General features: G+C 44.0%; 1 protein-coding gene across 5 annotated transcripts in view; it reads left to right on the top strand.

Annotated features, from left to right (window-relative positions):
* The window catches only part of DOCK8 (dedicator of cytokinesis 8), a 231,730-nt gene that overhangs the window by 57,514 nt on the left and 149,541 nt on the right, over positions 1-24,675 (top strand). For all 5 annotated transcript variants that reach the window (XM_045043274.1, XM_045043273.1, XM_045043275.1 and 2 more), the window contains 3 exons: positions 5,488-5,663; positions 8,203-8,274; positions 23,063-23,186. In XM_045043274.1, the coding sequence (XP_044899209.1) occupies positions 5,488-5,663; positions 8,203-8,274; positions 23,063-23,186 (372 nt within the window). The remainder of the gene's footprint in view (positions 1-5,487; positions 5,664-8,202; positions 8,275-23,062; positions 23,187-24,675) is intronic.

The following is a 24,675-nucleotide window of genomic DNA, read 5'->3' as shown; positions in this document are numbered from 1 at the left end:
TGGTTACAGGACATGTTTGTGTATAACATTTAGGTAAAAAAAAAAAAAAAAAAAAAATCTCGTACCTTAGAAAGCATTCATTTTTGTAATGTGTTTAAGCTAATTCGCAATAAAGCAACGTTTTTCTTTCACTACCAAAGGTAACCTAAATGTTAGTCACTTGATAAATATGGTTCTTTAAAATTTAAAAAGGTTTTTTATTTTTATTTTTTATTTTAGAGAGCACATGAGTGGGAAAAAGGAGCAAAGAGAGAGAAAGAGACAGAGAGAGACGGGGTGGGGTGTGTGGATGAGCTCATCTGAGAGTGAATGTAGATTGAGGAAAAAAAAAAAAAGATGTTTTAGGACTGAACCCTGGAACACTACGTTGTAGGAGAGGAACCTAGAAAAAGTGATGTCCTAAAGGTAGGGTAACCAACCATCCCAATCTGTCCAGGACTGAGGGGTTTCCTGGTACACGGAATTTCAGAGACTGGGGCACCCTTGGCCATTTGGTCACCCTGCATCTGAATAAAGTGTTGCCAAAAGGAAGGAGTGGTTAACTGTATCCCATGTAGTAGATAAACCAGGACTGGGCCATGACCGTTGAATTTGGCAACATGGAGGTCTTGGGTGACTTTGACAAGACGTCTTTCTTGAACAACCAGGTATATGCGAGGACCAGCCTCCATAGGGGTAAACACACAGGAGGAAGTGTGTTTACCTGGAGATGCCATGCCTCTCCCCCCACCCCCAGCCTCACACAGAGCAGTGTAAAGTCCCCTCAGTACTGTAACAAAGGACCCAGGACCCTTGTGACTACCTGTGTGATTTGGGGCAAGTCTTTCCACCTCTCTGTTTTTCAAATACCCTGAATCGTGAAATACTGTCCAGATCTGTTATTTTAATCTGCTGTCAGTGTGCTGTCTGCATACGACACTGTGCTAGGAGCTACACAGATGAATTTTAAACAGATACAGTTTTGGTGCTATAGGAATTTTTAGTTTCACAACGAATTGAATCCGGTTCATGTCAGGAGAACCAGGCTTTGATGTGCTTTGTGGGACAAGGAAAAGCTCCAACTCCCTTCATTAAAAAATTAATACCTGGCTGTGAATAATTGAAACTTTCAGGGTATTTATAATCTTTTTGCGTGTATCTAGTCTTCCGCTGATGAGGCCTCTGGGAAGAGTAGCTAAAAAGAAAGGCTGCACAAGTGTTCACTGCAGAGATGTGGCACGTTGCTTCAGGGCGGTGACTTTGTCCCCTCACCCTAGTACTGGACCACTGTAGACCCCAGTGAGTACTTGCTGAATGAATGGAAGTAGATGTTACCCGTCCAGGTTTAGTCAGAGCAGCGGAACCAGGAACAGAGATGTTTATGTATGGATATTAAGGAATTGGTTGCAGAGAATTGGCTTACCCACTGGTGGTGGCTCGCTAAGCAAGTCCACCCCTGCAGTCAGGAAGACAAGATCACAAGCAAGCTGGGACTCCCTGGACAGGAGCTGAAGCCTGGAGTCCCTGAACGGGGAGAAGGCTGTCCGCCGATGAAGTCGGCGTCCACCCAGTTAAGTCAGGACACCCACGGGAAGCCTTCCTTGTGAGTGACTTACGGTCAACTGAGTAGGGACTTTAATTACATTAGCAATATCCCTTCGACAGCAGCACCTGAATTAGTGTTTGATTGTGTCAGTAGAAGGTGTATGTATGCTCCAAAATAGTGGCAGCCTGTCTCTGTCCCCCAGCTCTGGCAAGAGACAAATCCTGTAGCCTGCCTTGACTGGCAACGTACTAGGAGGGGAATTCAGGGAAGGGTAGTTAAGCCTGGCCAAGTTGGCCGTCATGATAGATAAATCCTGATTTAGGATTATTTGTAGTCTTAAGAGTTTTTGTTGTTGTCTCAAGAGTTTGGGAGTTCTATTTGGATCATTTGGGGTTTTTTCTTCCACTGTTTTAGCAAGTGATGGACACAGTGTGGTAATCCATGGCATAAGGTGACCTTGGAATTACTTTGGATTATACCATTTAATCTAGTCTTGGGTCTCCACTCACCAGGAGGCCACATGTATAGCTCAACAGCAGAGAAAACAGAGTAGTTAATTTTCATGTTTGGCGTTTAAGCTCCCAGGAGCCCCAGTCTTACCTTAAGGGCTGATCTTCGACTATCCCCTCCCCAACCCTGTTCTCAAACTTCAGCCCCCCCCCCCCCCCGATAAATAACATACCACTGTGATTCTGTTCAATATTTGTCTCCTCCCTTTGGGTATCACTAAATCAGCATAGTGTATGTGTTTGTGTGTATGTGGTGATCGCCTTATAATAAAACCTACTCTTGGGATTAAGGCTTCAGAGAGTTTGGAAAATAAATCTCTTTTGGTTCCTGGTTGGTATATTATTATTATAATTTGCAAGGGGAACAACTTCCATGGAGGCGTCCTTAACAGTAGTTGGGGTCTCTACCCACTTGCGAATACTGAGACTAGTTTACATCACATTAGCAATGAACAGCCTCCTCCCTTGTTAGTTTCAGTGTAGAAGGACTAGAGAAGGTTGGTTATCAAATACCAGCTTGTCTGTAGTGCTCGAACCGTACTCAGTATCACACAGCTGACGTTTACGATCTGTTTGTCCTGGAATGTATTCGGACCTCGAGAGTTTGACTTTATGATCAATCGCGTATATCGATCACACTTGGCATATCGCCACCCAGCTAGTGCCCAGCGATGGTATGCGTTCTTTACCGTGGCTCCCCTCTTCAAAGGTAGCGTTCTTTATCTGTGACAATGTGGCAGGCTTCACCATCTCACGGTTGACGAGAGATCCGTGCAGAGATGCTTGAGATTAGCTACCTGTCCTCTTCCCTACCTACCCCTACCACCCGGCTCAGTGACTCGCGTTCAGCAGACACTTAGCAAATCATGGCTAAAGGAGGGAGCCAGCCATTGTTTTCATCCAGGGTCTTGGCCACCCTGGTTTGTAGGCAGTAGGTGCTATCAGCCTGCTTTTGCATCATTTGGATTTCAGGGTCGTGACGAGCAGAGCACTTGGTCTGGAACCTGAATTTGTATTCTCTCTGGCGATCTCACACAAATGCCATTTCTCCCTGGAAGCTTCTACTTAGTTATTAATGCTAGTGTGACAATGCTTCCAGTTGCGCTCCAGTGAAATTTTTAAGGTATACGTTTAAAGTGCTTCCTCGGCTTGAGGCGTTGATATTCTCCATAATAAATCTACCTTTAGGATTATTTTAATTAATTACTTTATGTTATTACGTGGAGCAGCTGGTCTCGTGAGAAACACAGAGTGGAACTTGGGGTGTAGTGGTGAGTGTAGTTTTTTACACTCTTCTAAACACACTCTTGCCTTCTGTTTTCATTATTTCTGGAAGTGCAGATTGCCTCAAATGCTTGCGAGAGAAAACCCAACGATTGTGGGTAAGAACATGAGCCTGCCAAGGTTTGACTTCCCGAGGGCCTACTTCCCAGCTGTGTAACCACGGGAAAATTGTTAAATCTCTAGCCTCCGGTGTCCTCCTCTGTAAAATGGGTTTAATACGAATATATCCCTTTTAGACTTTACTGAGGATTAAATGACATAGTGTGTATAATGACCTGGCCAACTTCTTGGCACGTAGTAAGTGCTTAGTGATGATTAGCTCAATGGGTATCCGCTGTCCAACAATAAGTCTGCAAAGAAAAGGATTTTCTTCATTTCAGTCCCTGACTCTGAGCTCTCTGTCCTGGGTGTGGTCAGGATGGGAAAACCCACCTCCTCCTCTGGGGCTGGTCTTATGCAAATCTGCATAGATGATGCCTGTTGTTTCCTCTGGCAGAGGTGAATAGTGTCCTTTTTGCAAACGCTGTCTCCACCTGGCTCCTGCACAGGCTGATCACCAGCCCCCTGAGCCCCTGCTGGCCCCTGTCTCTTCATTTTGAGAGGCACCCTGTAAGGACTGTGCTCATCCCCTTAGCTGACCTCCGGGTCCCTGGTCAGAACCAAGAAACTTCCCAGCCCTCTGTCACATCACGTGGGAGCCATGTAGAACTGGGGGTGCCTTTGCTCTCTCCTACCGAAGTGTGTGGATCCTCTGCCTTCTCGTCAGCCCCCCTTTGTCCCTGCAGCAAGTTAAGTCAGCCGCCGTCAGAGAAGAAGGAGGGCATATGTGCGCTCGGTTCTTAGCTTTGTCCTCCGTCCCCAGAGCGTCACTCAGTCACTCCCATCTCCCCCACCAGCAGGGACAGCAAGGGTGGGAGGAGACCCGGCAAGCCGCATGTCTCGAATTTTATGTGCTTTTGCCCCTTCAGGAGCCTTTTGTCCCTCCCCTCCAACTTGGAGCCCTCATGTCTGGTTCACTGTATGGTTTGGTGGGGGGAGAGGGGGGCGGGGATGAAAAACCGTTTTGTTAGCATTTCCTTGGATCTGGTCTTGTTTTCACATCCCAGCAGTCCGAGTCAAGAATCCGGAGTGTTTGTTTTATTGGTCCGTGGGGTGGATTGTTGGGGATGGTTGGGTCGGGGGGGACAAGTTGAGAGCAGGAGCTCCTTGGGCTGATGATTCCAGACAGCCTGCCATCAATTTGAATACCAATGGGTGCTGCTATTGTAATTATTCCAGAATGCCACTCAATCTGATTCTTTTACTTCCTCAAGGCAATGGTTCCTGTTTTGGAACTTTACAGACAAGAAAAAAATATTTGCCTCATTGCCAAGTTTTTATTTTATCAACTATAGAAAATTCTGTTTGGAATTGCCAACTACTTCTGTCATTTCTTTTGCCCCCTCCCTCCCCCGCTGTGCAAGGATATAGTTGAGCAAAACAAGAGAGTCCTTTAAAAGGGAGTACATTTAGGCCTGGGAAACCTCAGCCAATTGCCCTTAGTTTACTTATTTAACTGCAGTCCAGTGACAATGTCTTCCTGACCGGCACGAGTCAGTCCAGAAGCATCTGGAAATCGCTGCCTTGGAGAGTTTCTGCCCCCAAGTCTGGTTCACCGAGGGCTGTGATTGTGTATGAAGCGCTTTCAAGAACCAACATATAGGATGAAGCAGGCCAGAGGAAACACTGTGCCTAAGTACTCAAACAGAACGAGTGTTGACTTTGCCTGAATTTCTGGAAAACTGCCCCCATTCGCCGCTTCACTGTATTTGGGTAAACATGGCCTCAGAGAGCCTTTCGCAGGAGAAATTATAAAATTCAGCAAAGCCTCGTGATCTCATTTTGGATCTCCTCAGGATTCCTCATCAAGATGCAATTAAGCAGAGAAAAAATTCTGCCTTGGGGTGTGATTTGGGTGCCTCACCGTGTTCTGACTTGACTTTCCTGTGCTGCGTCTCCTTCCCTTTTTCCATATCACTGCTGCTGTGCTGGGCAGCTCCTCAGAGTTGTGCACGAAGAGCCGAGCACTTGCTGGGTGGAGAGGGCAGGCAGGACCGTCGCCTGAGCGCTTTGCCTGGAAGCCTTGTGGGAACCCCCTTTCTCTCTCTCTCTCCCTCTTTCTCTCCCCAGCCTCAGTTTTATGACCCGGTGGAGCCGGTGGACTTTGAAGGGCTTCTGATGACACATCTGAACAGCCTGGATGTGAAGCTGGCCCAGGAGCTGGGAGACTTCACCGAGGACGACTTGGATGTGGCGTTCACGCCAAAGGAATGTCGCACTTTGCAGCCCTCTTTGCCGGAGGAAGGGTAAATGGGCTTCCTAAAACGTAGATGTGATTGTGATGTCATGACCGGTACGGGTAACGGGGGGGACGGGGGGAGATGCCTCAATTCTGGACTTCTTGGAAAACTCAAGTTACTCAGATCCGCTGAGATGTGCGGAATGACAATGCGGTGCTCCCGCCTGTGAGAGTTTTTACCCTGGTTTGACCAGAGGCTTCGAAAAGGCATGTGGGGACCAAGCCAGTGAAGGGGAAGCGGTAGGACGATATGCAAGGCCCAAGGGGAGGCGAAGGTGGAGGCGAAGGGGACCGCCTGGGTGGCAGCTCAGTGACCTTGGGCGGCTCACGTGAGCTCAGGGAGCCTGGGTTTCTCCATTTGTAAAAACGTCAAGTTTTTCAGTAATAATCAGTGGAACGATTCCCAAGCATTATCGTTTCCACCTACGAGACCGGATCGAGTCACAAATACATTCCACCCACGTCTATTGAGCATGCACTATGTGCTGGGCACAGCCGTCAGCAGATGAACAGGGCAGAGTTCCTGCCTTGGAAGAAAGTTTTGCCAAGTGGGGAAACAGTGGGGGAAGCTCTGTAGAGTGAATGCGTGAATAGCCGGTTAGAGTTTGAGCTTCCGTCGTGGGTTAGCCTGTGTGTTTCCAGATGCAGGCATTAGCCTTGGTAGCAACAGAATTCTCTCCACATGAAACACTTGTTATTTCCATGGTATAAAAAGCAATGCCTCCTTAGAGGCTTAGGATGAGCTTTTAGTTGCATTTACCTTCAAAAACAAAATTAAGGTTCACATCTCTCCCGGACATTTTCAACCTTGTCATCTTCCCCAAAAAATGCCCCCAAAAGGAGATCATGCAACACAGCCCCGGCTCCCGCTGCTGTGGGGTCTTCTGCTTCTATTTTGGATTTTCTTTCGTCAGTTGAAGGATGTTGGGTGACATTCCCGTGAGCCCTTGCTTTCCTGTTCAGATAGTTCTTATTCACAAAGGAGAGCTTACACCATGCTCCTCTCAGACATTTCACAAATACTCGCCGGGAAACAAACACTGGGAAACATTTCCCCCCATTGCCAGCCCATTTATTCAGGTGTAACTTTAATATAGGTAAGGTCTCTCTCTTTTTTGTTGTTTTTACCTTCGACAGAGAATCATTTCGTATTATTTCTTTGTCTAAAATTTATGGTGACGTAATTATTTTCACATGAGGTAAGAATCTTGGAAAATCCCGATTAAGGCACTTACAGCAGATTTAGAGATAGGCTTTTTTATTATTTAAATTGTGATCAAAGAGGCAGGTTTTTTTTTTTTTTTTTAACTTAGCCTCAGTGATGCAGTAGAATACTGCCTTGTGACCAGAATTGTTAGCTCACGCTGTCTGTCTGATGACATTAAAACAACTTCTGCTCTTCTAATCACGGCCAAAAAGCCTGCCGTGGTGATCAAAACCCAGGAAGGCATCGTCGTCATCACCAGAGTCAAGACTAGCTGACCCCATGTGCACCCAGAACTTGAGGTTGAACTCTGATAGTGTGGTGGTTGGAAGCCTGCACCCCACAGGTGAACGGCTTGGGGTTAAGTCCCTGTCCTTCTGCTTGCTTCGGGACTTTGAGCAAGATCCTTATCATCCCCTCCTTCTGCGAAATGAGAATAATATTGCATGCCTACGCCCTGCGGAGCCGATTGAGGATTAACTGAATTAATACGTATAAATTGGTTACATCAGTACCTAGCATAGAATAAGGAGGTCAGAAGTGTCAACTGTATGAGTCTTATCATGTGCCTGATGCCTTCCTAAGCCCTCCCATACTGACCAAATTTCATCCCCTGCCTCTAAAGGAGACATTCCTCTATTAACAGTGCTCTAAGATGAGGACACTAAGGCCCACAAAGGTGGGGGGACTGACCCGAGGTAGCTAATAAGGGACGGGGCTAGGATTTGGGCAGTCAGTATTTAGTATGTAGTCCTTAGACCCATTTATCTCAAGTACCAAAACGTTTAGGAAAAACAGCAAAAAAGCCTCTGAAACGCTGGGAGGGTCTTTCCCATGACGCACTGTTGCACAGGTATGAAAAGAATTAATAGTCACCGACCAAAGTCATGTCAGCTCCGCAAAGGATAAGACAACTGTTCGTGGCTTTCCCGAGGGGAAACATGCATGTTCTAACAAGGTTACACATGAGCAAAACATAGGCCCAAATTACCCCCGTGAGAAATTGGTATTTATGCTTCTTTCTCTTGTTTCGTATGTGATTATAGCTGGTTCTGCCTCCCTGGTGTTGGAATGTCTTTAAGGGATAGGTACAGTTTAACACGATTCCTTATAATAAGGACAGCCCACAAAGCATCAAATGCCAACATGTTTGTCTCATCAAAGTGAAAATGCTGTTGCCTGGGGAATATTTCAGACACTTGATGAATGGGTAGGGATGCCCCCGGCACTCTCCCTTGATACAGATTTGACATCGTGCTGCTCTCCTTGGTTATGATAAGGGACTGTTTTGTTGTATCTCTCCAGTAATAACATGATTTTGTTTCATTCCCCACCTCATTAGGGTTGAACTGGACCCTCACGTCAGGGACTGTGTTCAGACCTATATTCGGGAGTGGCTAATCGTGAACCAAAAGTAAGTTCATTTTTCTTTTCTCTTGACATATGTGTTTGCCTCATATCGTGAGCTTGTAACATTGCATTTTAATCGGGGCGCCTGGGTGGCTCAGTCGGTTAAGTGCCCAACTTCGGCTCAGGTCTGATCTCACTCTTCCTGAGTTCGAGCCCCACATCGGGCTCTGTGCTGATAGCTCAGAGCTTGGAGCCTGCTTCACATTCTGTGTCTCCCTCACTCTCTCTCTCTGTGACCCTCTCCTGCTCACACTCTGTCTCTCTCTCTCTCTCTCTCTCTCTCTCTCTCTCAAAAGTAAATAAACATTAAAAAAATTTTTTTAACTGCATTTTAATTGAATTTTGCCAATGCAGCTTTGGGTTTACAGGAAAACCGAATAGAAAATACTGGGTGTTCTCAAATGCCACACCCTAACAGTTCCCCTTATCAGTAACATCTTGGGGTTTTGGGGGGTTGGTTTGTTTGGTTTTTTGTTTGTTTGTTGCACGTGTGCCCAAATGACCGTTACAAATACATTTGGGCAAGGAAGCGAATTTGCAAATTCAAAATTCGTGAATTATGAATGTAGATGGACTGTTATCTTGTCCCCTGTTCAAACACCTGCTAAGGCTCCATACTATCTACTGCATAAAATAGCAATTCCGCCTGCTTGCCTTTCAGGAGCTTTAATAATCTGGCCCAGTGTATGTACTGAAACTTACTTCCTTTACTTGTCAGATGCACTTCCTTTCTTCAGGGCCTGGCACCCTCTTCCTCAATCCCTCCGGGGAACTCGGTCCTACCTCCACACCTCGGCCCTTGCTGTTTTCCTCTGGATGTGTCCTCCCACCTTTCCCCTATCTGTCAAATCCCACCTGTGGAGTAAAAGCCAGGACAAATGTCTTTTTTCTGTATGCAGCCTCGTCTGGCTGATTCAGTCTTTCTTGGATGGACCTTACTTAAGTGATAACGTTTGTTATAACTGATGAGCCCATAGTGATTCATTATTTTTTTTTAAGTTTGTTTTGAGAGAGAGAGAGAGAGAGAGCGAGAGCACGAGCAGGTGAGGGGCAGAGAGAGAGGGAGACAGAGAATCCCAAGCAGGCTCTGCATTGTCAGGACAGAGCCTGACGCAGGGCTCAAACCCACGAACCGTGAGATCATGACCTGAGCCGAAGTCAAGAGTCGGACGCTTAATCCACTGAGCCACCGAGGTGCCCCAGTGATACATTATTATTAACTAAAGTCCATAGGTTACATTAGGGCTTATCTTCTGTGCTGTACATCCTACAAGCTTTGACAGATGTGTAACGCCATGTATCTGCCATTGCGGTATCACACAGGGTAGTTCCACTGCCCTAAAATTTTCCTACGAAGCCTCGTTCATCTCTCCCTGGCAACCACTTACCCTTCTACTGACTCCATAGTTTTGCCTTCTTCCTTCACGTCTTTTTGTGATTTGAGAGCTCGTCGCTGTTTTTGCCGAATAACGTTCCACTGTGTGGATTTACCAAGTTTGTGTGGCCATTCACCTATTGAAGGAGAGTTTACATTTAAAATATAAAGAACAGGGCCTCTTTGTTTTGTTTCCATTCTGATGAATTCTTAGGGGGAGAAAAAGAAATGAATTGAAACTTGGCCTCACATTGAAAGGTAACATTTAAATTTGTGACCACGAAATAGATTACTTGCTAGGTTTCCAGTCAAAAGGGTCCTTCTCTCCTAGGTTAATCAAATGTGCTACAATATTGTTTGGGCTTTTTGCCCGTATGTCACTGGCCTAGACAGTATGCTTCCATGAGAAACATGTACAGACCCCAAAATCCTCAACCTGTATGTGGGTATGTGTTGGGGAGCAGGGCGGGCAGTGTCTGAAGATTGAGGGCACATCCCATTAGAGAAAAACATCAGATATGGTGCCTGGGTGGCTCAGTCCATTATGCATCCGACTCAGCTCAGGTCATGATGTCACAGTTGTTGAGTTTGAGCTCTGCATCGGGCTCTGTGCTGACAGCTCAGAGCCTGGAGCCTGTTTCAGATTCTGTCTCCCTCTCTCTGCCCCTCGGCCACTTGTACTCTGTCTCTCTCTGAAATAAATAAACGCTAAAAAAAAAAAAAAAAAAAAGAAAGAAAAGAAAAGGAAAAGGAAAAAAAAATCAGAGAGCCTTTACCAAGATTTATAGTTTGAAATTCTGCTATCCTCACTGACTCTCTTACGCACTAGTAAGAATTACTGCTCTATGGGATAAACGAAGAAAGACGTTGGGGGTTGGGTTTTATCCGGCTCTTGGAAGTGTGCCATTGAATTTGTGCTGCTGTTTTTTTGGAGCAGTGTCAGTAAGCAAGCTATTTTCAATAGCTGAGCAAGAGAAAGCATCGCTTATAAAAAGTAATTAAGAGAAAGTGAGATGCTAATCCATCATGTGTTCTAATTTCCAACGTGAATGGAAAACGAAGTTTGTCAGGCAGTCAAGTAAGATTATGCTTTGTTGGTAATAAATAAAAAAATTCAGAACAAGTTGTTCTCAAGCTTTTAAATGTTATAATTAGATATACTTTCTGGATATTAAGGTTCTAAAAACGTCTGAGAAGGAACAATAAATAGAAAGGTCCGTTTTGCTACATTTGGATTTTATTTTCTCCCTGGGACACTGTACTGTTTGATTCCTCATGGCAGCTCCCATTGGGGTATTCTTTCTTTTTTTCTCTATTTTGCACAAACTTAAAAAAAGGACTCTTTCAGAATACTCATTTTAGAAATTTTAGAGATTATAGGGAAACCAAAAGAGAAAAAAATCACTCAGTTTCACTATAGACACAAAACTGCCATTAACATTTGATGCATAAGCTTTGAATCGTATTTCCTTATGTATATATTTATATAAAAACGAAATTACATTATAATACTATTTTGTAGCATGATGCTTTTTCAGTCTTTATAGTAAATGGTGACTATCTCTCTTTGCTATTAAACATTCTTCCTCAACCCAATTTTTAAAGGGTGCATGATATATTTATATCGAGATTCATTTAACCAATTTTGATGTGTACACGATTCCCTGTTTTTCAGTGTTATACCCCAGTATAGTAACATCCCTCTACAAAGCTATGATTTTTTTCCCCTTCAGAATAAATCCCCATAAGAGGAATTTCTATGTCTACGTTAAGTACAAATTTAAGGATTTGGGAATAATACATCAGAAAGATTATTAACAGCTATGCATGAATCCTAAGAATATTGGATGTTATCTTTTAATAAATTTCCAAGTTACTTGTAAAGAGACAGTACTTTGTTTGCATTTTTTAAATTATGAAATTGGGCATACGTTTTCTATACATTTGTTGGACATTTGTTATTTTTCCTTCGTGTCTTGCTTATTTATAAAATTTGTGCACCTTTATTAGCGTATTTGTCTGGGCTCATCTCTAGGATTACCTTTATTTGTTAGGGATATTAACCCTTTGTCATATAGTACAAATTCCTTGCCCAGTGTGTTCTTTGTCTTTCAAAATTGCTTATAATTTTATAACATTCAGAATTATTTATGCAATCAAATCTTTTTTTTCTCCTGTGATTTCTATTTTTGCTGTCATGATCAAAATGTAATTCACAAACCTGGTGTTATTTGTTAGGAATTTTGGATTAGATGTTAATCCAGACCATTAGCCACTTGATTGTTGTTCTTTTCCCTTATGTGTCTCCCTCCATTTGTTTTCATCTCTTCTGTGGGAACAATGATTATCCATATTTTTATTTTATGCACATTTTTTTCTCCCCTCCCACCCCCCACCAAACTAGGCAATATCAGCTTTAACTTCACGTGTGGCAACATACTAGGGATGGGGATTGCCACTGGTCCTGTTTTCTGCACACTTGTGTGAAGGTCCAGTTCCTTTCCCAGAAATTAGGTCGAAGCGTGCAACTCTGAAACTCACTGTCCGTTTTGGGAAGCTTTGAGTGGTGTTTTAGTGAGGAAGCACCTTTTCTACCCCACCGTTTGATTCTTTGGTACTCTGGATCTGATACTCTGGAAACAAAAGCTCCCGTTCGTAGAACACACTCCTCCCAGAGGTCATTCTGCCCCCGTGTGCACCTTTAATATTTTCTATGTGGGGAGAAATCAGTACACGGCTGCCGGAGGCCCTTCATCTCCCAACCCTGCATCCGTCTTTAGCTCAATTGTTCTGAGTTGTTTCTTAATCGTTGCTGAATGGTGGTAGAAGGAGAGAGGCAAGGGGAGGTGGGGGTTCTGGTGGTGGTGCAAATGGGTGCAACCTGGGAGTGGCTGCATACATAAGCCACTACAGGGAAGAAGTTGCATTCAGATTTCTGGCGAGTGCAGACATTGACTGCACAGGGACTGGCAGGGGGGAAAGCACCAAGTGCCTTCCTCAGAGTTCCCCTCTGGGGAGACAGAGCGTGGGACGTCATTCTGCCAGCTCATCTCATTCACAGACAGTCTGTCCAGATTCAGGTGCCTGTTCATTCTGGCGAGTTTCCATTTTGTCCCCGTCTTCTCGAGCTGTGCTCTGGGAAGCTGGCAGACACCACAACAGGGGTTGCTGGCCAGTTGTTACTTAGTGATTAATTAGCTCTCCTTTGAACTTGTTATTTGACGTGTCAGATGATGCATGCGCATTTGGAGAGAAATCAAGTAACGTAAAGCGTGTTAAGTAAAAAGCAGTCTCCTGCCTCAGTCCTCACTCACCCCCTGCCTTTCTCTTAAGCCCACTCTTAACGACACGGATGTTGCTGTGTAGACTTCCAGAGCTTCTTTTCATAGCCTCGCAAATATATATACGGATATTTATGTTTTACATAAATATTGTGTATGTAGATGCATATATGTAGATATGTGTGTGTGTGTGTGTGTGTGTGTGTGTGTGTGTGTATATATATCCCTCACTGCCTCATATCCCAGAGGAGAAGAAATGTATCCTAAGTTATTGAATCTTCCTCTTTTGATGCACATTGCAATTGTCTCCATTTTTCTTTTTTTTTTTTTTTCAACGTTTATTTTTGGGACAGAGAGAGACAGAGCATGAACGGGGGAGGGGCAGAGAGAGAGGGAGACACAGAACACAGAATCAGAAACAGGCTCCAGGCTCTGAGCCATCAGCCCAGAGCCTGACGTGGGGCTCGAACTCACGGACCGCGAGATCGTGACCTGGTTGAAGTCGGACGCTTAACCGACTGCGCCACCCAGGCGCCCCAAGTCTCCATTTTTCATGTATAATTAACTCGCATATCATTTTTCACATATTATGTATGTTGACATATTATTTATAAGACCACAATAGACACCTGCACATTTGCCCCTCTTCGTGTGTGTATTTCTGAGGGTAGAAATGGAGCCAGTGCACATGACACATGCTCATAAGGACTGCCAAATTTTCCTCCGGGAAAACTATACTGATTCACTCCATTACCACCTGGGCATGAAACTGTCCTGTCCCCCCATGTCTTTGCCAATGCTGCATACGATTGACCAGAATGAAATATACATTCCTGAAATTTTTCTCTTGTCATTGTATACCAGAAGCTGTTATATGTACCTTCTGAATGTTGTTTCTGTCACTGAGTTTTCTTCCCTTAGCTATCCAAAAATCCCAGTTAGATATATACTCACACCACCTGAATTCCTACTCCTAGGTATTCACCCAAGTGAAATGAAAACGTATGTTCACATAAAAATCTATATGACAATATTTATAGCACTGTCATTTGTGATTACCCAAAATCAGAAACCACCAAATCGTATGCAGTTTCGTGATGGATAACCAGACTCTCATACATCCATACAACGGAATACTACTCAGCAATAAAATGGAACATATCCTTCATACATTGAACCACACGGATGAGTCTTATTTGTATGATGCAAGGTGAAAGAAGCCAGGCAAACAAAGATAATTTCACCATTCCATTCGTGTGATCCCTTCTGGAAAAGGCAGAGCGGTGGGGACAGAACACAGATCAGGGGTGGCCAGGGTGTAGGGCTGGAGAAAGGAATTGACTGCAAAAGGTCACCGGAGACTTTTGGGGGTGCTGAAACTATTCTAAATCTTGACTGTAGTGGTGGTTACCCAACTGTCTGCATTTGTCAAAACTCACTGAACTGTAATCCAAAGAGGATACATTATAATTGTTCCCACAAATCAATGGATAGAAATCTAAGATACTTCCTGGCTTTACTTAATTACTCGTTAAGTGTAAGGTCTATTCCTTTGCTATGGTTTATTATATTATTTCACAGAATGGTGATTTCTCTGGAGCAGGAATAAATGGGTTCAAGTCCTGGCTCCATCACTCGCTCATTGTATGGCCTAATGCAAACTATTTTTTTGTGTGTGTGCCTCAGTTTCCTCCTCAGGAAAACCGGAATTAGAATAGCACCTACCTCATAAGTTATATTGTATACAATAAATAAATGAGCACATGTAAAGTACTAAGATTTCTTGGCAGATGGCCGTAGGTTAGCTACCACTTACGATATTTATTAAATAGCATTACAGAGTGTGCTTCCGTTGTCCCTGCCCAATTGACAAATAATTTCAATTAGACCTATTCGTAAGGTATGATATGCAAAGGAAAAAAGCAGGGGACAACTCAGTGTTACTGAAAGTTTCTTTTCATTTCATAATCCAGGGAAGATTTCCCATCGTCAGCACTATACTTCATATGTTCTTGACATAAAGATAAAATTTGGAAAATCAGAAGGCCTGCTGCTTTAGGGAGTATCTCGTTCCATTTCAACCTTATCCAAAATATTCCTCTCAAGTGAAATGAGACCTAAGACTTCAGAAAAAGTGCTTCTATTAGCGTGTTAAAAGAATGAAGCAAAACCCCTCTCCCGTATATTTTAAGGCACTGTTGGGGGGTGGTAAACTCCTTTCCTCTGGAAGCCATCTCCCCTTCTGTGGACACGTCTCTGTCATCCATAACCGTGCAGTCAAACCCTGATTTAGTTGGCTCTTTTATTCCTCAATTATCTCCTTGCTGATATTACATTTCTCTGTAATATCTAAGGATAGTCTTTTATGTTCTTGCTATCTGTGATAATGGCTTTGAATCCCACTTAGGGAGCAGGGGAGTGGAGTAATGGCCACTTCCGTTCCCTCCCACGCTCATAATTCTATAGAGCATTTGCCACTCAAGTTCTATAATTGAGACTTTTAAATCAGACAAGAGTGCTGCCCATGAAGGATAGAGGAAAGTTTTAGAATTTCTTTTGTTTTTTTAATTTTTTTAAATGTTTTATTTTTGAGAAAGAGAGAGTAAGTTGGGGAGGGGCACAGAGAGAGGGAACTCCAAGCTGTCAGCACAGAGCCTGACGTGGGGCTCGAACTCACGAACCATGAGATCATGACCTGCGCTGAAGTCGGACGCTTAACAGGCTGAGCCACCCAGGAGCCCCTAGAATTTCTTTTGAACTTAATAAGAAAGATTAGACTACAGGGAAACACAAAATACATGATCTCCTTTTGGGGGAAATATATTTTCCTACTGGACATGTTTATGTTACTTAGACTGGGCGATGCCTTGACTGGATCCCACTTTATCTTTCGTGTCTGTAGCATAAAATTTGGCCTCCTAGCTCCAAAAATAATAGTGCTTTTCTCTCCATGACTTTTTGGAAGTGACCTTTGATCTAATGAGTAGAATGGTGGTTGCATGTTCTTCTCATCTCATTTCCAAATACTTGAAAATTTTGTATGGATTGATGTTTCCTGGCATCTTTGGAGTCACATTAAATGTTTCAGCTTCCCTTCCTCTGCCATTTTCTCTAAACGAACTCAAGAGCGACTGACTTGAGAATGTGTTTGGTATCTTGGTGGAAAGTCAAACTCTTAAGTAGTGAAACTTGTTTACATGCTATTTATCCTTGGCATATTATCTGCTGCGACAGTGAAACATTTCATGAGTGTTATGAGCAACATCATAAAAGCCCTTAGACTTTGCCTTTCATCCTGGGTGATTAAGGTAATTCTGAAGGAAGGTCGTGCTCAAGGAGAGCTGGGACATCAAGGAATGGGGTATCATCTGTTTTATTACTCCATATTTTACTCCCAGTGAGCTGGTAAACAATTAAAATTCAAACACATCAGTGCCTATAATTCAGTTACTCCCAAAACACCATAAAAATGTCTCCCTGATCAATAATTGCTTATTATGACACGCATTTGTTGTGCTGGCTGTCAAGGTGCTTAGCTATTTGCTTTCTAAAAGCAAGCAAGGCTCATCAGCCGGTGCAGTTACAAAGAGCGACCCAGCTGTGGAAACCACTGAGCCACGCCTGAGCCGTGACGCACAGACTCCCGGGCCACAGCTCCACACCCGCCGTGGCCCACAGGCCAGGGCTTTCACCAAGCCTTCCCCTACCTGGCGAGGAAGGAAATCTCTGGAGGAAATCGCTCCCTTCTGTGCATTTCCAAAGCATGCCGTTTGTATTTGTCTCAGAAGCTCTCGCCCTACTCTACATCGCATTCTGATGAACGTGTCTGAATGCTGGTCTCCCCTGCTCAGTATGTGCTATTTCTCACTCGACCGTGACCTCGCTGAGGACAGGGACTCCTTTAAAGTTAGGATTCTTGTGTATTCCCCTTTGCATCTTCTTTGTTGCCTCAGTCTCAGGAGATACCTTACAAACACGTGTCGAACGGGACAATGGAGGAAACTTTACTTGGCCAATGTGCAGGGGGCTCTGGAGGGATCACGCTGCAATGTTTTCTCACCGTCCCACTTTGAGGCAAGGGGTGGGAATCTTGTCCCCTCAGACCGGTCAGTCGTTGGCCACAACCACGGAACCACAGTGGGAAGTTAGAGGGCTTGCTGGCAGGTAGTGTGAATCACTCTGATGTCTCTGGACATGGCAACTCCTGTGCTCACAGGAGCTGCTGAATAGATGCACAACTTGGTAAGTAGGACCCACTAGCAGTCTTTATTACAGTGTCAGACACCTAACATATATTATTTTCCTTTTATTTTGAAACAAGCTCAAAGTTCCACGAAGCTTGGAAGTGCGATACAATGATCTTTTTCCGTCTCCCAAACCACTTGAGGGTAATTTGCCAACCTGATTGTCCATGACTGCTGATTACTTTAGTGTGCAATTTCTCTTTTTAAAACTATGGATTCATTTGTGAAAGAGAGAGAGAGAGAGCACATGTGTGCATGCACCTGGGTGGGGGAGGGGCAGAGAGAGAGGGGGACAGAGGATCCAAAGCAGGCTCTGCGCGGACAGCAGTGAACCTGATATGGGGCCTGAATTCACGAACCGTGAGGTCATGACCTGAGCTGAAGTAGGACGCTCAACCGACTGAGCCCCCCCAGGCACCCCTAGTGTGTAATTTCTACAAACAAGGACATTCTCCATCATAATTAGCATACAGCCCTCACATTCAGGAAGTTCCCATTTATACATTATTACCATCTAATCCTCAGACCCTATTCAGCTTTCTCCAGATGTCCCAAGAGTGCCCTTTGGAGCCAAAGGATCTAGTTGAAAGGCCTGCATTGCACTGAGAAGTCACATGGCTTTTGTATTATTTATTTTGGAGCAGTTCCTGACTGTTTCCTTGACTTTCATGACCTTGAGATTACAGGGAAGTTTTTTTTTTTTAATTTATTTGTTTATTTTGAGAGAAAGGAAGAACACAAGCAAGGAAGGAGCAGAGAGAGAGGGAGAGAGAATCCCAAGCAGGCTCTACGCCTTCAACACAGAGCCCAGCGTGGGGCTCGTGCCCACAAACTGTGAGATCATCACCTGAGCTAAAATCCAGAGTCAGAGGCTTAACCAACTGAGCCACGCAGGCGCCCCCAGGCAATTATTTTTTTATACATAATAATCCCTTCATTTGGATTTGATTATTATAAAATACTCAATTCCTCATCAAACTTTCAGTTTATTTGTATCAATATCGAATCATAGTTTCCTATTTTGTTCAGTAGGTTTGAATCCAGTTCTCTGGTTTATTTTGATGCTCAGTTTGTCCTCACTTTGACAAGTGTGAATCCCTTCCACTGGCCGCTGTGTCTTTTTTACATGCCCCCAGCCGTCACTGATCACATCCTTGCTTTTTGCCACAAGATATTCCACGCTGATCTAACACTTTCCTTTCCTCACCCCTGGAATCAGTCATTTCTCCAAGCGGCTCTGATTCCTTTTAAGTGGAGAGTGGTACTTAGAAGCCAAGCTGTAGGTGTTGGGTGTGCTCATTGCTATTAAGGTGTTGCTCATCCAGTGTGTTCTCAGGGAACAAAGTAGGGCGTGTGTGTGTGTGCATGCACGAACGTGCACTGGAAGTCACGAGTTCATGTTGATAGATGCAATTTTGGTGTAACATCACAGCATTCATTCTTGTTTTCTTCCTTTCCATATTTTTATCCCTGAGTAGATGGTGAAGCACCTGACTCTTACTGTTCTTGGTGTGTTACTTGATCAATCCCCCTGTATGTAACCATTGCCAGCATCACCCCCCATCACCGCACAGTCGCCTTCCACCTCGTATTCTGGCTCTGACACCCGCAGGCTTCCCCCTCCTGTGTGCCTGCCCCTTTTGGCCTCCCCCGATACTTACTGCCAGGCCACCCCTCCACAGAGACACCCTTGGCAGGCTGCTACTCCGGGTGCATGGCCTCCTCGTTCTACTCAGAATGTCTACCCTGTTATCACGTGACAGGATGTTCCAAGGTTGGGCACCCTCCTCACACCATGTGGTTTCTGATTCTGCATGCCTTTTCTATGCGTGCTCTCCTTACCCTCTTTGGCCTTCAACTTCCCATTCTGGGCTTCCTCACTTCCTCCCCTTCCGCCCTCAGGCATGGAGGATGATCTTGTTCTGATAGTTTTAGTGCCGGCTCGTGCAGGAGGGATAGGAAGGGAAGGGAAGGGAAGGGGAAGACGGGAAAGGAGGCATATGTATCATTTTCCAGTCATCACAACAGGCCTTCAAAATGAGCAGTGTTACTCCCTATGTCACACCTGTGGACACTGTGGCTCAAAGAGATTATGTCACTTGCCTAGCGAGGGTCTCCTAGCCGGTAAATAAGGGGGCAGCATCTGAACCCAGGTCCTGGACACCAGAGCCAAATTTGGTCCACTCCACACTGCCCCTAAAGAGTATGGTCTTGGGGTGCCTGGGTGGCTCAGTTGGTTAAGCGACTGCCTCTTGATTTGGGCTCAGGTCATGATCTGATGGTTTGTGAGTTCGAGCCCCACGTCAGGATTTGTGCTGACGGTGCGGAGCCTGCTGGGGATTCTCTCTCCCTCGCTCTCTGCCCCTCCCCCATTACCCCATTAATTCTCTCTCTCTCTCTCTCTCTCTCTCTCTCTCTCTCTCTCTCTCTCAAAATAAATAAACTTTAAAAAAAGAGTTTGGTCTTCAAAATATGTTTGGTCTTTGGATGGTTCCCAAATATACGATAACAGCGTTTGGAGAAAAAGAATACAATTCTCTTGGGAAGCGATAGGTTGTGCTCATTTTAGGAGAATAGTTTTTCTACTGTTCTACTGCTTGGCCTCCTTCCCCATCTCTCTCTTGTCTGCAGATAGGTTAAACAGGAGCATGGCTTTATTTGGCTTAGTTGCCCGCGTAGGGTAATGAGGTTGGGCGTTCGGGTGGCCAGTGGCCCTCAGCCAGCAGTCTCACTACCTACCCGTTGGTGGTTTCTGCCTTACGTGGCTGGCACTTCTAGAATGAGTCATCTTTACATGCCTGCCAGCCCTTGTCCTCTCCCACAGCTGGCTCTACCCCTGCTGCCACAAGGGAGCTTTGTGACTTTCTGAGACTTGAAAATGGGGAAGTCGACGCTAAATCTAGAATGAGGAAGGGGAGAAAAGTTTGCTGTGGTTCCAAACACGCCGCCATGGAAAACGGCCGTCTTAATGCCTTCCGTCCTCCCCATCCTCAGGGCCGGTGCGTGTCTGGAATTACAGTGTACGTATTGTATGTGAGGAACTTTTAAGACTATTCAGTGACTCATTTTTGTAATGCCCATTTGTCAGTGTCTTTTGGGTTCATATAAAGGACTCCAGGAAACTTGTAACAAAACGGAGGAGAAAAAAAGAAGAGAAGAGCAAGCATCCATTGGCATAAAATACAAAAGATCGATGGCCAAACGATTTTGACTTCTCCCAGATGTAAGCATCTTTAGGCGAAAATTGATTGGAACGTTTCCGGATACAGTGTATGAACTTTTCATCACAAAATCTTAAAGCCGGGCTAGTATCTTAGAGTTCACCTCGTGTTTATGCCTCACCTGTGAAGAAACAGAGGCACTGGGAGAAGTGATTGAGGATGATGGGGGCAGATGCATGGCTGTAGTTGTGTGCGCGTGTGTGTGCGTGTGTGTGTTGTTACCTGTCGGTGAACACTCAGATAAGTGCGCCTTAGGAGACAAGAAAGAAAGCTAAGGCAGATACGGTTCTGGTTGCCAAGGCACACAAGGTCTTAAGTTAGGCTGCTTCCTGATTTTTCTTTCTGTGGCCTGAGCAGGTGGCCTTATGAGGAGACATGTGACACTGAACCTTTGGCATCAGTTCTCTCTGGAGTGTATAAGTCCCAAGAAGGTCAAAGGGCAGATACCAAAGTGTGAAATACGTGTTTTAATTCACTGCTCGTATTAGATTTTAGAATTACTTTTTTTAGTGTTTGTTTATTTCTTTTTGAGAGAGAGACAGAGACAGAACACAAATGGGGCAGGGGCAGAGAGAGAGAGAGAGAGAGACAGAATCCAAAGCAGGCTCAAGGCTCTGAGCTGTCAGCACAGAGCCTGATGCGGGGCTTGAACCCACAAACCGTGAGATCATGACCAGAGCTGAAGCCGGACACTTAACCTGTTGAGCCACCCAGGTGCCTCTAGTTAATTCCTTTGGGAATTTTTCCCCTTAAAATTGGATTCTGCAGGGAAAATAATCGCAGATTCAGTGTGTTATAATTACAAGAGGAATCTTAGGATGCCACTCCCTGTTTACCACTATCTTGAGTTGGGTGCATTTTCCACAGGACATTATATTACATGTAAGTTTTTCTTTGAACCTTAGAGTAAAAAAAAAAAAAAAAAATTGTGCACTGGTTACCCATCCAACACCCGCTTGGATATTCCTAAGTGTCTACTGATGAGAATAATTTTTAAGAAGCTAACAGGTTTATGAAATCCTATGTAAGGCTCGCTCTCTCTCAAAGATCTTCTGTTCACAGAAAGTAAATATTATAAAATAAATCTTGCTCACACATGTATCTGCTCTTCTGTATCTGCTCTTCTGCGCACTTAGAGCAACTGGAACCAAAATCATTTTCTTAAATGTTTTAAGTAGTTAGTACTTCTGGGGCATTGTTTGAAGGGGTCCCCCAGAAGACGTTTTGGGAATTGATGTCTATGAACAATATATTTTAAATTTCATTTCTTTGGTTGGTGTTTAGGAATTCCAAACCAGAAATTATTCTGGATATTTCTCTTGAAATCTTTTCTCAATGTTTAGTCTTATTTCCTTATTCAGAGTGTACCTTACTCATTGACTTATTTTTCTTTCAGTTCCCAATTTAGCCTGCTGGTCACCCAGCCCTGTCGATACAGGTTTAGATCGGGGCAATGCCAGTGGCCAATGCAAGGGGCAATGCAAGAGACACTAACGATGACCATTTATAGTAAACTTTGGCTTGAGTTAGTCACCATACCCATCTTGTGTGTCTTCTACGCTATTCCTTGTCTCCTTTCACTCAAAACAAATTGCTTGTCTTTAGAGCACAATAAAATCGAAGGACAGAGCTGTTCTCCCAGCAGACAACACTGGGACATCTCATTTTTTTCTTTAATTAGCTTAATCAACTAAAATTTATTGACTACCAGCTCTGTGCATAACCCAACACTTCATCCCTCCCAAAGAGTTATAGACTCTGTATTTGGATCGTTGCTGGTAGCTCTCCCACATTTCCTGCTTAATCTGTCTGCCATTTGATCGGCCTAATAAATCCTAACTCATTTCATATCCTTTTACCAACCTGCTCAGGGGGATTTCGAATAGTGTGAGAAATCAAACAAAATGGCGGCGTGGTTGTGCGGTTGACTTTGCAGCCTGTTTTCCAAGAAGACTCTGAGTCAGAAAAATGGGGAAAAGGCATGCTGGTTTCTGTAGTTATAATTTGACAACTTCTGTTGCCTTTTGCATGGTGGTCTCATTTCTTTCTCCAGTGACAGTGGTAGCCATTATATTTTAAACCCTTTTCATAGCTAGACATTTTTGAAACACAATCTTAACGGAGTGCGTGGAGTGGAGATTGAGAATATTAGCAAAGATTTTTAGCATGTACGTCATTTATCTCTTCTTTTTCTTAACCATGTCCTGCCTTTTTCATTCATCATTAAGAACACTGATGGGGACATTAAACGTTTTCCTCTATTTTTATCTTCAAACGATCTTTATTTGCTGCTCTGCACATTGCTAGATTTATTCCAGCCTCTTAACACTGGGGTCATAGTTTAGCGTCAGCTTGTTGCCAAATGCCCCGCAGCTGAAATGACCACACCTCCGAAGTGGCATTTTCCCAGACCATTCCTGCCTTTAATAATGAGCCAGCCAGGAGGCAAGTCTGCCTCTCATTACAGCGCAGCTTTGTATTAGGCCTGGTGCATAATTAGATGTGAGGAATTACAATCGGTCTCTCTTTGCAAGATCTTTCAGTGACCTGTGTACGCTTAAGCCATTACTCTTGTTTTGAATCTAATATGTTTGCATCTCTCTCTCTCTCTCTCTCTCTCTCTCTCTCTCTCTCTCTCTCTCTCCAAATGATATAATAACAACCATAAAAGAAACCAAGGAAGTGCGGAGATTTGCAGCTTTAAAAAGACTGGATCCCGAAGAGATTTTCACAAGACACTTCAGAAACAGACGTTTGAGTCAGAGTCCTTGGAGAACAGTGAACCCAGCGCGCAGGTATTTTCTGTCAACAAACGTGGTTACCAGGTTACCGGTCTGATCTGCCCAGGGCATGCTGTTGATGTTTTACCTAGAAAAAAGGCTAGAGACTCAGAGAATGTCAGAGTAGGAGGGACACTACCATCTGAGTCAGGGATTTCTGTTTTTCAAACCTGTTTGTAGCTACAGAAGTTGCTGTTCAAATGAGAACCCACAAGTTCAATAATGAAAATACATAAAAGCGGAGGGAGGGTGCCCACGGAGCCCACCCCTGTTACAATTCCTGAGGACACCCAGGGGCATCCCTAGGGCAGGCTGCGTGCAGAATGAGTGAAAGCCAGACTGCCTGGGTTCTCTGGTTTTGCCACATATCACTCTGTTGCCTCAGACAGGATAATTTACCTCCCTGGGCTTCGGTTTCCTCCCCTGGGAAACAAGGGTGATAACAAAGCCATCTTTCATATTATAATTTTTACTTTTATCTCCTCGTTCCATTAAATTTTTTTGAGTTCATTTTAAAACTGTGTAAGTTATATCAGCTGTACATTACGTTTCAGGATGGGAAAGGAAAAATTAGGAAATATTTACCTTAGAAAGGAGTGTTGGGTATGGGGACCCAATGGCATAAATGAAATAGCGCCTTAGGGGACATGCTCTCTGACCATCTTGGTCAACTGTTGTGTGATCTTGGAGGAGTCATGTTCTCACCCGAGTCTACTCGATGGGAAATGACGGTCTCTTCACTTGGTCTCTTCTCATTTTAAATCACAGCTCCCTGACTTTGACACTAGTTTGGGTTTGAGAATACTTGGACCCTTTGGGAAGAAATGGAAGCATCTGAACTAACTGGGCAAAGTAAATATTTGGAATCTGGAACAGTCTATTGAATGTATTTGAATAATTTGTCTAGAGAAGGACAGCCATAGTTGACTGGAAAGATCGAGAACTCAGGCAGGGATTCTATGGAGGAATAGTTGAGCATATATATTTTGTGCATCTATTAAAATTATGGAGCAGTTGAAATCTTAGAAGAGAATTTTGAAAATATGTTCATGTTAAACCACAATCAAGAATCGAAATTTAGAACACTGATGGGGAATCAAAATTTTGAATTTGGTAAGAAAAAGATGCCTACAGAAACACAGAAGGCATTGTCTTTGGGTACTAGAACTCCTGTAACTTCTTAAAAAGTATTCTTTTCTCAATTTTACACAGTGTCTCTAACAAGTACTTATTACTTATTTAAGGGAAGCTAACTGTCTTAGTCACTTTGGGCTGTGTAATAGACTACCATAGACTGGGGTAGCTAAAACACCAGACATTTGTTTCTTATGGTTCAGAGAGGGGGACGTCCAAGATCAAGGTGCTGGCTGATTTGGTTCCTGACGAGAGCCCTCTTCCTGGTTTGCAGACACCTTTCGATGTATCTCCACACAGTGGAGACCAAGAGAGAGGAAACAAACTCTCCTGTGTCTTTTCTCAGAAGGGCACTAATCACATTCAGTAA

This window comes from Felis catus, chromosome D4 (assembly GCF_018350175.1).
Source record: "Felis catus isolate Fca126 chromosome D4, F.catus_Fca126_mat1.0, whole genome shotgun sequence".
NCBI classification, from domain to species: domain Eukaryota; kingdom Metazoa; phylum Chordata; class Mammalia; order Carnivora; family Felidae; genus Felis; species Felis catus.
Note: the sequence above shows the minus strand (reverse complement) of the source record. Positions and strands in the feature narration are given on the sequence as shown.